Raw genomic sequence first — 16,118 nt, forward strand, 5'->3', positions numbered from 1 at the left:
CATCACAGAAAAAATGTTCGAAAGTCAAATGCATAAAGTTCAAATAATGAGTTTACTATTATAAGGAAAAAGGTCTCAGAAAGCAAAAAACGTCTCAAAATCCATTCAAGGCATTCCTCTCCTGCCCAGGCAACACTCGCTAGTGGGTAAGAACGTCCACGGGCCTTCTGAACAAGAAGCAAATGCTGGTGTGCAAGAGGGTGGCAGCTGGGTCCCCCCTTACCCTCAGCAGGAGTTAGATGGTTACGTAGCAGGTTAGGAGCAGGCCTCCGGGCCTTTTGTTCTGGGCTCTCCTGGATTGGGGCTGCAGCAGAGCGCTCCCCCACGAGGCTCATCTGCCAGCTGCCACCACAGAAAGGAATCAGCCTCTGGCTAAGTCACATGCTTTCCCATACCTTCCCCTCCAGACGGGACAGCAAGTGCAACTAGATCATGTGATCATTTGAGTTGCTGGCCCCCTGGAGATCCACAAAAGCCGGGATTCTGCATATGAGATACGGTTTGGTGTCAGTGCAGACTGAATGAAAGAACAGGTGATACATAATCGGAGGCCAAGGTCAAGGAGGACCTCGGGTGAAGAGCTGTGTCCTCTCTCATGACCTTACCATCCAAGTCGTTCAAAGGCTCCTTTTTGGCTTGGTGTCTCAGTCCATTCAGGGCACTATAACAAAACACCGCAGACGGGGTTGGCTTATAAACAAACAGAAATTCCGTTCTCACAGTTCTAGAGGCTGGGAAGTCCAAGATCAGATTTGGGGTCTTATAAAGACCTGCTTTTTGGTTCATGTGTTTTCTTGCTGTGTCCTCACACGGCAGAAGGGGCCAGGGAGCTCTCTAGGGTCTCTTTCATAAGGGCTCTACCCCCAGTGAGGGCTCTACTCTTCTGACCTAATCATCTCTCAGGGTTCCCACCTCCAAATTACCGTTACATTGGAGATTAGGTTTCAACAACCGGATAACAGGGGCAGGGAAGAAGGGTAGCTGGACACAAACATTGGGGCTGTACGTGGTGTTTGGCAAGATGGGACTGGGAAGCTCAGGGAGGCTGGCTTTTGTCTTTGACCAGAACACTATTAGCTGCAAGAGACACAGTCAATAATAAGGACAATACTAGCAGTTGCATTTAGTGCGTACCGGGCACTCGGGAAGGCACCACAAACACAGTGAGGATACAGACTTTCTCAAGTTCCCCATGTAGTCAGCAATGAAGTAGAGACACATACTCAGGCAAGTCTGTACTCTTCACCAGTATGCTACACTCCCTCCGTTACAGAATTCACTCCTCTTTAAGGTTTTAGGACCCTTTCCTCTCTGGTGATCAAGTCAAATAAATGCAGGCTGATTACACGAAACATTAGGAGACTGCAGTTTCATAAATTATTTTTCCCAAATATAGGACTATCTTTTACCAATTGAAATTTTTTTGAATGTTTATTTTTTGAGAGACAGAGTGCGAGCAGGGGAGGGGCACAGACAGAATCCGAAGCAGGCTCCGGGCTCCGGGCTCCAGGCTCCGAGCTGTCAGCACAGAGCCCCACGGGGGGCTCAAACTCACAAACCTCGAGATCATGACCTGAGCCTAAGACGCTTAACCGACTGAGCTACCCACGCGCCCCTCTTTTACCAATTCAGTCTCAACTTCATTCAATGTTAAGTGCCCATCCAGTGATGGGCAGACTTTACATAGAGGTGAACAGTGAGTTTTGTTTTGTTTGCTAAGTAATCTCTACACCCAACGTGAGGCTCCAGCTCACAGACCCCAAGATCAAGAGCTGCATGCTCTATCGAATGAGTTAGCCAGGCACCCCTAAACAGTGAGGTTAGTGATTGGCAGCGAGTTGCGCCAGTGAACTAGCTCTACTGGGAAGACGGTCTTTGTAGTAAATTTGCTTATAAACTGCCTAGGCAAAAAAGCCCAGAAGCCTTTCTTCCGACTCTAATTGAAGGATCAGCCAGTCCCTTTTCCTTTCTAGAAGCGACATCCTAGTGTTGAAAGCATTTCTTTAATATAGCTGCCCTCAGGTTTGTCTGCACCCTCACTGGATTGCAGGAAGGTTCTGGTGGAAGAAGTCTCCTAGGTTCCTGGAAGGCGTTCCCCACGCTCCTTCAAGCTGCCTAACAAGACTGCCACTCCCAAGCCAGGCAGGCCTGCTTTTCGCTCTAGCTGGCCTTGATTTGACAGGAACCTCAAGAAAGGGGGTGCGGGAGAGGAGAGACCAGAGGTAGGACAGTAGTGAGATTAAGGGAGCTTTGAGGGGAATTGGGATTAACTAGCTATCATCACATGACAATCAAAAACCAAGTATGCGACAGAAAGATCAAGCTGGGAAGAGGCAGCAAAATTCTAAGGGGTGCTTTAGAAAAGGTAAAATCTGGGGCACCTGGGTGGCTCAGTCAGTTGAGTATCCGACTTTGGCTCAGGTCATAATCTCAGTGTGTGAGTTTGAGCCCTGTGTCAGGCTCACGGCTGTCAGCCTGGAGCCTGCTTGGGATTCTCTCTCTGCCTCTCTCTACTCCTCCTCTGCTTCGCAAACACTCTCTCTCTCTCTCTCTCTCTCTCTCTCTCTCTCAAAAATAAAACAGGGGCGACTGGGCGGCTCAGTCAGTTAAGCATCCGACTTCGGCTCAGGTCATGATCTCGCAGTCCGTGGGTTTGAGCCTCGCATCGGGTTCTGTGCTGACAGCTCGGAGCCTGGAGCCTGCTTCCGATCCTGTGTCTCCCTCTCCCTCTGCCCCTCCCCTGCTTGGACTCTCTCTCTGCCTCAAAATAAATAAACATTAAAAAAAATTTTAAAAATAAACATTTCTTTTTTAAAAAAAAGTGAAGGTAAAATCTGGTACGTTACTCTGCAGCTCTTAACTTACATGTACTGACCGCTGTCCGAGGCCTCGCTGAGGAGGGTAAAGCAGGAAATCTTTTCCCTGATCAACATGAGCAATTGTTCCTTGTCTATTCATTTTAAAAAGTATTCTACACGCATTTCTACTCTTCATACTCTGAGCACAGCACATTTCTCATTCCTTCAGTTAAAAATGGGGTATGTCAACTGAACTATCATCTTTTGGGGAGGGGTTCAAATTAGAATTGTAAAAACTGTTAAAGTATGAAGTGCAATACAGGCTAAATGCTTTGAGTTTCATCTGGCATAATGAAATATTAGCTGATTCATTTTGAAACAAATACAAAACGTAGACAGAACACTGACGAACTTTAATCAATTTAAAGTCAGGAATATAAAGACTCTGGCTCAATTTTTCTTTAATTTCCCAAATATCACTTATTTTCCTACAGTCTTAGCTTAACTTTAATAGGCATACTATAACACACTTGTTCTGGAAAACAAAAATTTGTGATTTCAAATAAAAAGTATGCATCCCAAAGTCCTTATACACCATTTAATACACCCAAATGTCAATGCCAAATTTCTGATTTTAATAAAGAAAATTCTCAACATCAAATGAACATTGTTACATTTACAATGCAGACTTTTACAAGAGATCTGAAAATGAAACGTGGGAAAATTATTGCTTCTAAAGTTGGCACCATCTATACATGAACTGAAACAAAAGCAAACTGCACCGAAACTGCCACAGAACCAATCTTTATCCCTCCTTATGACATTCTGCACAGCTTCACGAAGCTACCGTCTTATACTTTTCACCTTGAAAGGGATGTCTTGCCATCTGGGTACTTAAATTCTATACATATATCCTGAGGATACCAGTGTGTTTAAGCATAGGAATGTCTTAAACGTTCCATGTTGAGCAGTACAATGAATGCTTGACAAACACTAATGTGAAGTTTTGTAGGTATGTTATTTGGCCAGATAATACAACAAAACCCAACAATGCAAAAAATGCAACATCAATTCACCATCCCTGGAACTGGAAAAGAGCTATTCTTTTAATTGACATAATCTAGGGAAGTATTTTAAATGTCAAAATATACATGCTGAATGTGATTTTGCATATGAGCACCAGAAATCTGAAAAGTTTACAAAAATTCTATAAACGTATAAGGTGCATTTATTCTTGAATTACATTCATTTTGAGAAGAACCAGTACCCCAAAGCTCATTAATATTTAAGAAATAGCTAATAGTCTCCAAGTTGGCTTACAGCAAAATAAAAATACTGCCTTTAGTTTTTTTATACAAGTCATCTAAAATTATATTCAAAATTTAAGTGTTGCCTTTTATTGTGAATAGCAGTTTGATCATTAATTTATGTTCCAGTTTAAGATATTTCATGCACAATAGGTATTTAACGCCCTTAAAGTGTGTGTGTGTGTGTGTGTGTGTGTATCCACACACACACACACACACACACACACACACACATTGAATCATTTAGTTAATATCTCAAGTTAACAAAATTTTATGTAGAATTGGGTATGAAGTCATCTGAGGTCCAATCAAATTATTTTTTAAATGGTATCACTCCACTCAGTAATTACGACTTTTCTAAGTCCTTATATCTTCAGGCAAAACTGCTATTATGAAGTTAGATGAAGTGAATACAGAAATATTTCTTGGTTGACCATCAAAATAACTGTGATATTAAAGTATGCCTTTTTCTCAACTGCATGGTCAATGCTGACAACAGTTCAAGAGGGAAATCTATGCCAGTGTTGCTCTAAATATACTGCCATGGCTGTCCTGCACTACCTGGTTGGGACAGGGAAGGGACGCGGCCAGCTTCCCTAGTTCCGTGGGGCTGCCACCCCCAGCCTCACTCTAAGCAGCTTCTGCGAAGTCGTTATTCACACCGCTAACACGAAATCCAGCAAACTACAGTCCTGAATACCATCTACATTTACATATTTACTTTTTTACTGTGTACATTTAAAAAAAAGAATTCTGTTGTGCTTTTCACATATCTGATACAGGTTTTCATTTATTTCTAGGTTTTTTGGGAAGAGAAGAGAAAGACTAAGGAAAAAGAGCAGAGAGTCAGACTGTAAAGTAACATTACACACACAACTAGCCAAATATCTTTTTAATTTAAAAGATACTATCATTAAAAAGCAATATATATACATACATATATACATACATATATACGTGTATGTATATATGTGTATAAAAGAAAACAAAGTCTCCTCCCTAAAATCCAAATTATTCCATGATAGGTTTTCACAGCAACCAGTATACATTATCAATATATTTTTCACAATCGGTTCAGTTATCCATCGGGTATGCTTTTAGAATTAAAGGATGTCATTACTGTAGCAGTCTAACCACTGTACTATTATTATGGAAATGTGCTTAGAAATGGTTCAGTGATTTGCTCATTATGATGACTATTTACAAAGGCATCTATTTACGTTAGCAATAAATAATCCTGATATCAAAAGGGATAATGCTCATGCACACACCGAGATGGCTGCATGCTCTTAAAGTATTTACACATAGCTCCTCTGTCACAGCTCTGCCATTAATAATCAAAGTGCGTCTCCTTCAACTTCCTCTACATTAGTCTTGCTTCTGGGGGATGCATCCTTCCATCTCGACAACTTCGGGCCATCCTTCGTACTTGTTTGTGTCCTTATTGTTCTTGATGTGCTGTTGGAATACAATAGTAGGATACAGGGTTAAAGACCGTTATGAACCACTGCTCTACAGGAACATACTTGAGTGCACTCATTTCAGTAACACTCATGTCAGTGATGCGTGCACACCAGTTACTGTTCCAGACAGTCTATGAGCCACCGTTGGGGCCTAGCAGGCCTTCAAATAGCCAAAAGAACAAAACATCGCACAAGTTTTCTAAAGGATCACCTGTTAGTCAAAAAGTGAAGTTTGCGTTCTTCTAAGTTCTAAGGTATTTCTAAACTTAACTGATTATAATATCAAAAGCTCAATTAAAATCCTTAGTAATCGATGCTTCCCAATGGTCCTGATAAAAGCACTGATATGCCAATGCACTGTCATATAGGAAAAAATTTTCCATGCAGAATAGGACTATTTTTAAATTTTGGTTTTAAAACAGTGCCATGGTTATTTCAAATAACTGATTACCAAGAGCTTATGAAAAATAATATGAACATATTTAATGGCTGCTTTGTCTAAGTTTCAAATAATTGGGATAGGAATATGCACTGTATAGTTTCACAGCTTACTTTGGTCCATTAATTTTGAAAGTCTAAGACACTAACCTGTTCAAAGGGGCTTTTCGTCTTGATGCCTTTCCCACCACAGAAGACCCAGTTGTCTCTAAAACCAAGATTAGTAATAGAGGTACTCCCCAATTCAGCAATGAGCCGCCGTGCCTCATCATTGAGTCTTAAAGAGGAGGAAAAAGAATAATACAGTTAACACAGAGCACTAATATTATCTAAGTATACTGATTCACAAGGATATTAACATATAACATGAGATGAAATGAGAAAGTATCAGCTTAAATGAGAATATAAAAAAAGAATAAAGAATTTTTTTCAGGGGCACCTGGGTGGCCCAGTCGATTAAGCATCCAACTCTTGGTTTTGGCTCAGGTCATGATCTCACAGTTTCATGAGTTTGAGCCCTATGTCGGGCTCTGTGCTGGCAGCACGGAGACTGCTTGGGGTTCTCTCTCCCTCTCTCTCTCTACCCCTTCCCCGCTTGTGCTGTCTCTGCCTCTCTCAAATAAAGAAATAAACTTAAAAAATTTCTTTTCAGAGCAACATTCCTACTATTTGAATTCTTTAGTGACAAAAGACATGAAATCTGGAATTTTAAGTTTATTCTATTAAGAAATACCTTTTAGATGTCTTCATCTTTACAATAATTCACTTTCATCTACATCCACCAAATAAATAAGGGATACCGCAGTGAGCACATGCCTACCTAGGTTAATACAAGGTCTTAAGCAAATAGTATCTTTGCAAAATTAAAAATCACTTTGAATTTCCACTAATCGCTCTGTCAATTACATTTGAAAAAAGGTAAATGCTGACAGGTATCGAGGTGTTTCAAATACTATGTTTTATTTCAAAGAAAATGAATCTTGAGAATAAGTATATAAATTGTACTTCAGTAAGAACTGCTGAGTGGTTACTTAGTAAAAATGAGTATCAACCACATAGCGGTGAAGTGCAGCCAACGACGACGAAGGGCAGTGGCAAAAGTTAACTGGTAGGGAAACAGCTAACTGAAAGATAGTGTTAAGAAATGTTGTGTGGGTTATCATCCTAATGCTGAGTATTCTCGGTCTCCTCTCTGTGTCACAAAAAGGAAGAAATTCAGTAGATACACGCTAGCTAGCTGTAGAGTTTAAAAAGAGAGAGAGAGAGAGAGAGAGAGAGAGAGAACAAAAGATCGCTCAGGGCAAGGGCCACCTGTGCAGGTATTCGGCAGTAGGTCCTATAGATCTTCCAAGAGATGGTACTTACAGGTCACTTACAGACGTCTGTTCTGCTAAAGTCTGAAGCCAGGTAAGGTTTCTATTTGCAAACAGCATAAGGGGCAGTGAGGAAGGTACTTATTTACCTGACAGTGTTCTTTGAAACATCTCATGCCATTATCAGTCAAGTCTTTTAAGGTACTAATGAAAGAAACACTAGGTACCAGAGTTCTCATGTAACTGTCATGACGATGAATAAAATAATTTGTTTAAAAAAAACTGCATAAAACAAGAAAGAAGTGCATATATATTATACTTCCAGTTTATGCAAACCACATCCATGGGCAGTGGAGCTGGGTTGTTTTTTCTTTTAATTTTTAATTCCAGTGTAGTTAACATACAGTGTTAGATTCGTTTCAGGCGTACAATATAGTGATCCAACACTTTCATAAATTATCCAGTGCTCATCAGGACAAGTACTCTCCTTACTCCCCATCATCTATTTCACCCATCCCCCCGCCCACCTCCCCTCAGGCAACCATCAGTTTGTTCTCTGTAGCTAAGAGTCTGTTTCTTGGTTTGTCTCTCTTTTTCCTTTGCTTGTTTCTTAAAGTCCACATGAGTGAAATCATACAGTATTTGTGACTTATTTCTCCTGGCATTATACTCTGTAGCTCCGTTCATGTTGCTACAAATGACAAGATTTTATTATTTTTTTGTGGCTGAGTAGTATTCCATTGTCCATGTGTGTGCATGTGTATACATACATATATACCACATCTTCTTTATTCATCTATTGATGGCCACTGGGCTGCTTCCATATCTTGGTTATTGTAAATAATGCCACAATACACATAGGGGTGTTTTTGTATTTGGGGGGAAACACCCATTAGTGGAGCTGTTTAACTACAGCCTGGGTACTGCTGTTCTCCTGGAGGAAGTTCAGTAGAATCACTGAAAAAATCAGCTATAACCCTGGAATATTTAGACTCAAAAATCTATATAAAGCGAGGCACTTACAACCTGGTAAAATAAAAATAAATGAAATGCCTATGCAGAAGAAACCCTGAAGTCTTGGCCTCTCTGAAGATTTTGAGACTTTCAGAGAATCAGGTGTACATGCTTCTGGCTTTCTTCCTGAAGTCTGCAGCCGTGTTTTCCTGCGCCCATCCTTACGTGAATTAGCCATCACTTTTCATTTGTTTGCTCGCTTAATGAGCAACCTGTATTAGAGGGAGGGACACTCCCTGAGTGCATTGCCTGAACCCTGTTTTCTGGTTTCCAAATGGTGTCAGGATGTCGTGGATCTGGAGGACTGTCAAATTCCACTTTTTAGTTTATCCAAACGTTCTGTTTTCTGGCTACCTTCCTAGAACATTTTACTTGCATTACCAGCACTAGCAGGTGAATCTTGCTGCAATAAGAATAAATAGTATTAAAATGCAGAGGTTGGGCAGTAGGTTCACTAGGCAGCCCAGTGATGACCGCCTATAGAGGTTTTGGTGGTTTTGTTTATTAATTTATTTTGGGGGGGGGAGGGAGAGAGCGAGTGCATAGTGGGAGAGGGGCAGAGAGACACAGAGAGAGAGAGAGAGAGAGAGAGAGAATCTGAAACTGAATCAAGGCTCTGAGCTGTCAGCACAGAGCCCTATGCAGGGGTTGAACTCACAAACTGGGAGATCATGACCTGAGCTGAAGTCAGATGCTTAACAAACTGAGCCACCCAGGTGCCCCAGCAATACATATTTAAAAAATTTTTTTAATGTTTATTTACTTTTGAGAGTGAGGGAGAGAGAGAGAGGGACAGGATGCAAGTGGGGAGGGCAGAAAGAGAGGAGATACAGAATCCGAAACAGGCTCCAGACTCTGAGCTGTCATCATAGAGCGTGACGCGGGGCTTGAACTCACAAACTGGGAGATCTTGATCTGTGCTGAGTTGGAAGCTTAACTGACTTGAGTCACCCAGGCGCCCTGAGGCTCTGGGGTTTGATTCACATTTACATCTCAGAGTAATTACCAATTGGCACCTCATGGGCTTTGGGGTTGCTCCTAAATAGCTGAAGGTGAAGTTCCCAGATGCCAAGAGACTGTTTTATACGTAAAATAAAAACTGCTTGCAAAGTCGGTGGTTTCTCCGACTGCAGGCCTGGCTCCCTGTAAAAAGTATGAATAAAATCTTCTTCATCTATGAATTTTATATCAATTAAGAAATATATTGAAGGGCAATCATTTTTACTTCCTTACTTCTGAATTTCAGAACCAGTCATCTTGATGTACATGAGTAAACTAGGCCAATTTAGCCAGAGATCCAGAAGCAACTTGAAAATGGCTTTGTTTTGACTCCCTCCCTTCATCTCTTTACTTCCTTTCCCATGAGAACACCCTGCGGTCCTGTGCAGAAGAGGGCAACAAAGCCGGCCTACGAGGGCTATCTTTAGAAAGGCCTAACAGCGGGTTGGTCCCCGGCTGGCAACTGGACACTTGGATTTGGGGAGGGCTCCCCCCATTCCCAGAACTGCTCGGGATGGGTCACTGTGCCTGTACTGCAGAAGCAAGGCTGTCTATGCTGAACACCTACTTTACATCTGGGAGTCTGGAATCTGGGGATGTGTCAGGCAGAGGGTGCCTATGTAGCCAGTAAAATCCCTGGACACTGAGTCCCCAGTAAGCTTTCCTACAAGACAGCATTTCACAGTGTTGTCACTGTTTGGTGCTGGAGGAATGAAGCCTGTCCTGTGTGGCTCCACTGGGAGAGGACTCTTGGAACGTGAGCCTGGTTCCCACCAGACTATGCTCAGTGCGTATTTCCCTTTTTTGCTGATTTTGCTTTTGCTGTAACAAATAGCAGTCATGAGGCGAGCAGGACCACATGCTAGTCCTAGCAAACCCTCAAACCTGGGGTGGTCCAGGCGCCCCCACCCCTTGCCCCTATGAGTATCCACTACAGTTTTAGAACAAGGTAAGTTTCTCAGTAATTTCTAAAATTGTCTGCTTTGCCTACATAGAACTTGGAGGATTTCATTATTCCTTTCCGACATCTTTTATTTTAGTAAAAGATGATTTCATGGTTCAAAAAGAAGTTTAAAATCATGCAACGTAACCAATATTCTCAGCACTTGATTCAATACACATTAGGTATCAAAATATCCCATTTCTTTATTTTATTTTTCAATGCTGTTTTATTTTTGAGAGAGACAGAGAGACAGAGCAGGAGCAGGGGAGGGGAGAGAGGGAGACACAGAATCCAAGCAGGCTCTAGGCTCTGAGCTGTCACCACAGAGCCTGATGTGGGGCTTGAACCCACGAACTGGGAGATCATGACCTGAGCTGAAGTCAGATGCTTAACTGAGCCACCCAGGAGCCCCTCCCATTTCTTTAAAAGCCAGTGTAACTAATATATACATAGCATACATTTTAAAAATATAAGCTTTTATTCTATATAGGACCCCCATGAGTGTGTTACATATACATTAATCTCTACCAATGGTCTTAATTAGCAGAGATGTGAAAAATTTCAACGGACTACATTTTCTTTAAAATTAATTAAAAATTATCCTGTGACAAACAAGAAAGCAGAGACAGGGATCAGGTTTTCCTAGAAGAGATTCTACAGCTACACAGGGGCAATCTGGAGTACAATAGAGGAAGTGGGTACTGGAGAGGGGGCGACTCAGAGATCTGCCTCCATCTTTCCTGGGGAAAAAGGAGCCGCTGAGAGCCCCACGGTCACACCATCACAACAGGCCGATGCACCTGTCTTGAAAAGCACAGAAAGCAACATGGAGAATTAATGTCCTGGGCTTATTGTGGACCAACAGGGAAGAAGCACTTGGGAAGTAAAAGTGGAGGTGTCAAGAACTCTGGAAGAAAATCACCATACTATCTCCAGAAACTGAAGAATAAGCAACGCTAGGTACAGGTGACCCCGGAGCCTGGACTTTAAAGAGAGCACATCATACAAAGTTCAGATTAAAAGCTCTTATGAGAGAAGAAGACTCTTCAAAAACAAACCAAAACTCCCAATAATTTTCACTGTATGATTGCTAGCAATCCCAGAAAAGAGAAGGATAGGTTCTAAATTAGTGCTGCTATAGGAGTGTTCTCTGATGGGCTCAAACTCAGAAAAGCATCCAAAAATGTAGGGCAAATCATATTACTGATGGCAAAACTTTGAATACTACTACCAGGAAGACCTGTAGTGCTCAGAATAAGATGAGGCTCCTAAAACTATAAAAGGCCACAGAAAGAACTTCTGCTACTAAGCACAAACAACGAAGTGACCCACTGTTTCACAAGAACAATATAATATCGAGATCAAAGCATGCCTGTCCTTTCCAGGGAGGCAAACACTCTGATCAACATAAAAAGGGAAGAGTGGTTCAGGAATGTCTATATAAGTGCTTTAAAGTAAAGGGAAGCCTCCAGGCCTACACACATCACACAGTTAAATTCCGAGGGACTTATTAATATCATCTTCAAGGCAATGTCCATTATTTTAGAAGCATTATGGAAAATGAAGGTGTTAGATCGTTAAAAGTTACTCCAGTCTTCAAAAAAGGCAAGGAAATTTTTAGAAAAAATGGTTCAATAGAACTACTTCCAATTCTTAGCAAATTCTAGAATGGATGACAGCAAGGAGATCCTGTGAACATTAAAAAAAAAAAAAAAAAGGAGGAAGAGCAAAGATGGGGTAGTGAGGAGGAGGGAGAAATAAATCAAGCCAAGTTAATGTCATCTCAGGCATTTCACCATGTAAAGAGGTTTTCGGGTGGTAGATTAGGCTACTGTAATTAGCATAGTTCATGAGTTTCAAGTGAGCATCTGAGAGTCTTAGAAAATAGCCTCTATGAATAAAATAATGAAGCAGCAGCTGGATGATATGCCTATTAGGGTGCACTGGCAGCTGTTTAAAAAACAGTTTCTGTAGATGATCAGTAGATGAATCCCTTGGAGGAGGCCCCTAGTAGGGTGGCACACTGCCCTTGGCGAACAGTTTCATCAATGACTTCGATTTAGACACAAGAACAACTCTGGAGAGACTACAAAGCCTGGATCATGGAAATCTCATAGGACAAATGTCAGAATCATGACCTAATGGGCTAAAATCAGCAAAATTGAATGTAACAAGGATAACAAGGGTAAATGAAGCCCTTCATTTAGATTAAACAAAAGCAAGTACTCAATGGGGAGAAAGACCTGACTTGGCAGTGGTTTAAAAAAAAAAAAAAAGGTCTGAGATCAAATGAAATGATCTAAGAGTTTAACTTAACCAAAAATTCATGAGTCAAAAATGTGATATGACCATTTAAAGAAAACTAATACAATACTAGTCTGCATGAATATTCAAAGAAATGTAATCTCCAGAACGGTAAAAGCTAGCATCTCCCCTGCACTGGCCAGACCACATCTGGAGCCCTGTGTTTGATCTGGGGCACTCATTTTAAGAGAGCTGATAATCAACCAGAGAGCTGATGCCCAAAAAAATGCAGCCCAGAGGGTAAACCAACCCAGAAACTTAACATGATGAAAGGTGACAAGGGTCCTGTGTATGGTGCAGGAAAACGGAAAAATGAAAGAGAAATGCTAATTAGTTTCAAACATGAAGTATCAAATGATTTGGGGAACATATTTATTGCTCCATTTACCCAAGCTAAGACTACCAGGTGGTATTTAGAAGGAGACCAACCCTGAGAACGTAATGTTTACTTAAGAATAATTTTTTGCTCTGTTTTGTTTCAGATAGAGCAATGATGAGATACTGGTGCCCTTCAGAGGTGAGCAGTTCAGCGGAGAGATTTGTAAACAGTTCCACGGGAATTCCCCCCCCAACCCCCAACTGTGGCTTGGATGCTTTGTCAAATGACTTAGGATCACTTACTTCAGGTCACCCACATTTAAACCTTTCACTTAGCCAGGAAGCTAACATGTCATAGAGTGTTGTCTCCAAAAGGAGGGCTACGATAGCAAAATTTAGCTTGCTCAAACTATTAAAGTTCTTCATTAAATAAACAAATAATTTATTTTAGAAGGGTAGGTCGGGGGAGGGGGAGGAAGTAGGCATCATTAGAGATCTGCACTCTCCAAAATGTACCTTTTCTTAAATATAGGGGTTTTTGTATGTGTGTGTGTTTTGTTTTGTTTTGTTTTTAAAATGGGCTTCCTTGTTACAATCAAGAAACACTGGGATAAACACAGGTAAAGAGGTTTCCTTAGGGGCAAACTTCAGGGCCTTGCATTGTAAATCCCTGAAAGAGGCAAAATGCAAGGTGCCATCCCCCAAACTTATTTGACCATTACAGGTTTAAAGGGCTGGGATCCCACTAGAACACACTCTGGGAAGTGCTATGATGGAGACCAATCGCAAACACTCTCACAAGTTCACTGTACAGCCAAGGAGCTCACTGCTGATAGCAGTAACTGGGATCAGGCAGGGACAACTATGGAGAACCCATACCAACTCCCAGTCTTGGAGACAGTACGCACATCCATTTCAAATTCTAAACTCTTTTGGGTATTGGGTATAAGCAGGAAAACAAACCATTCCTATGAAGTAAAATCCAGAAGCCTTATGGAAAGAAAAGCCCTTAACACATCAGTTGAAGCACAGACAGCTTCTAATCCCATAGAAGACTGGGTATACCACAGCTGATGAATCACACTTCAAATGTTCCACAGATACCTGCCAAGGTGTATGCTTCAATTCCGTTACATTTAATAGATGCAGATGGCCATTTATAAAGACTGCGTGTCCATTTTTGTATAAAGGACACAATACTTACAATTTATTTCACTGGTGTTTGGAAAAAGGAAATATTCAAAATACAAATTCATGTACCCAAACTGAAAATGCAGACAATTGAAATCATTTAAATATACAGAGGTTGAACCATATATTGGCTAAGTATAAAGACATCACAATTTATTTACTTTTTTAAATTTATTTTTGAGAGAGCGCACAGGGGAGGGGGACAGAGGATATGAAGCAGGCTCTATGCTGACAGCAGAGAGCCAGATGTCAGGCTCAAATTCATGAGCCGTGAGATCATGAGCCAAAGTTGGAGGCTTAACCAGCTGAGCCTCCAGGCACTCCAAGACATCAAAATGTAGATTTCTCTTTTGCCTTACAGGCTGAATGTCTTCTGATTCTGCTCTTGTTATATATGATGGGCACCAATAAACGTCAGTTAAAGAAGAAATATCCTGTCTTAGTTCTGAGGTATCGCCACAATTTATCAGAAGAAGGGAAACAGGTCTGAAGCTGACAGCTATAATTATGAAATAACATGATGAAAAAGAGAGGTCATGTGTATCTACTCAGGAAAGCAAGGTTTTTAAAAATTTTTAAACCTCAAATTATACATGTAAACTATCTTAATCTATCAGCAAAAGCAAACAGCAAGTTGTTTTTCCATAAAGAATGCCTAATTACTTTCCATTTAGTTCTATCTAGCTAAATGGCAATGGATGCATAGATCAGTTTTATTTAACCTTCCATCTATGAATTTAACACATCCTTAGCTGAACCAGATAAAATGTAGTCAAAGAAAATACTTCCACTTTAAAACATTCAAAAAGTAGCACTGTTTTCTTAGTGCAAATCTGCAATAATGTAATTATACATTAAATGCAGGTACAAAAAACTCAATAAACAGACATGCCATATTCCTTTGTGAACTTAATTTTATAGCCTTTTCAATTAAAATCTGTAAGGGGTGCTTTTTATTCCTGATAAAAGTACCATACTTTTCATCTGGATAAAATATCATAGAAAGGATTGAGAAACACTATTATTAAACACTTCTTGGGGCGCCTGGGTGGCTTGGTTGGTTAAGCATCCAACTTCGGCTCAGGTCATGATCTCACGGTCTGTGAGTTCGAGCCCCGCATCGGGCTCTGTGCTGACAGCTCAGAGCCTGGAGCCTGTTTTGGATTCTGTGTCTCCCTCTCTCTCTGCTCTTCCCCTGTTCATGCTCTGTCTCTCTCTGTCTCAAAAATATAAATAAACGTTAAAAAAATTAAAAAAAAAAAAAAGACTTCTTAACCACCCCAGAAAGGTATTAAGTACAGTTATTTTTATAAAATAGTTATTAAAAAACTGAAACAGTGTCTTACTGGGGAAGGAAGAAATAGATGAACAGAACAAAAATTATAAAAAACAAAGTCAAATCTACATGAAAATAGGCATTCTAAGACACTGAGAAATAACAGATTTATTTTTTAAATTACATGAAAACAGGGGAGCCTGGGTGGCTCAGTCAGTTAAGCGTCTGACTCTTGATCTCTGCTCAGGTCATGGGACTGAGCCCCATGTCAGGCTCTGAGCTGACAGCACAGAGCCTGCTTGCGATTCTCTCTCATTCTCTCTCTCTCATCCTCCCTCGCTCATGCATGTGCGTGTGCTCCCTCTCAAAATAAACATTTTTAGTAAATGTTCAATAAATAAAATACATGAAATAGTGTAATAAATAAAATACATGAAAACAGTGAAGTTGCTGGAAGAAGAAAACGTACTAAATATTTAATTTGGATATAGGAAAATACTTCAAGTATAAAAGTAGAAGAAACTAAAATGAAAAATCCATACACTTGACTAAATAGGAATTAGTCTAAACTTTGAAAGTCAAAAAGCACCATAAATTAACAAAAAAACCCACAAAGTAATATATTTTAACATGAGAAATGGTTAATATCCTTAACATATAAAAGTCCTTACAAATCAATATGAGTCAACCTAAATGGTCAAAAGACAGTTTACAAGAGAAAGAGCCAAAAACACTTGTGAAAAAAAATGCAGTC

The 16,118-nt window shown here is 40.5% G+C and overlaps 1 protein-coding gene across 3 annotated transcripts in view; it reads right to left on the reverse strand.

Annotated features, from left to right (window-relative positions):
- Positions 1-3,412: 3,412 nt before the first annotated feature.
- FAM3C (FAM3 metabolism regulating signaling molecule C) overlaps positions 3,413-16,118 on the reverse strand; it is a 64,216-nt gene continuing 51,510 nt past the window's right edge. For 2 of the 3 annotated variants that reach the window (XM_043589348.1, XM_043589347.1), the window contains exons 9-10: positions 6,157-6,283; positions 3,413-5,563 (exon numbers count right to left, since the gene is read on the reverse strand). In XM_043589348.1, coding sequence (XP_043445283.1) covers positions 5,474-5,563; positions 6,157-6,283 — 217 coding nt within the window. In that variant the 3' untranslated portion in view covers positions 3,413-5,473. Of the gene's footprint in view, positions 5,564-6,156; positions 6,284-14,315; positions 14,588-16,118 lie in introns of those variants that run through there. The other variant, XM_043589349.1, reaches the window with a different exon arrangement.

Source organism: Prionailurus bengalensis, chromosome A2 (genome assembly GCF_016509475.1).
Source record: "Prionailurus bengalensis isolate Pbe53 chromosome A2, Fcat_Pben_1.1_paternal_pri, whole genome shotgun sequence".
NCBI classification, from domain to species: Eukaryota; Metazoa; Chordata; class Mammalia; order Carnivora; family Felidae; genus Prionailurus; species Prionailurus bengalensis.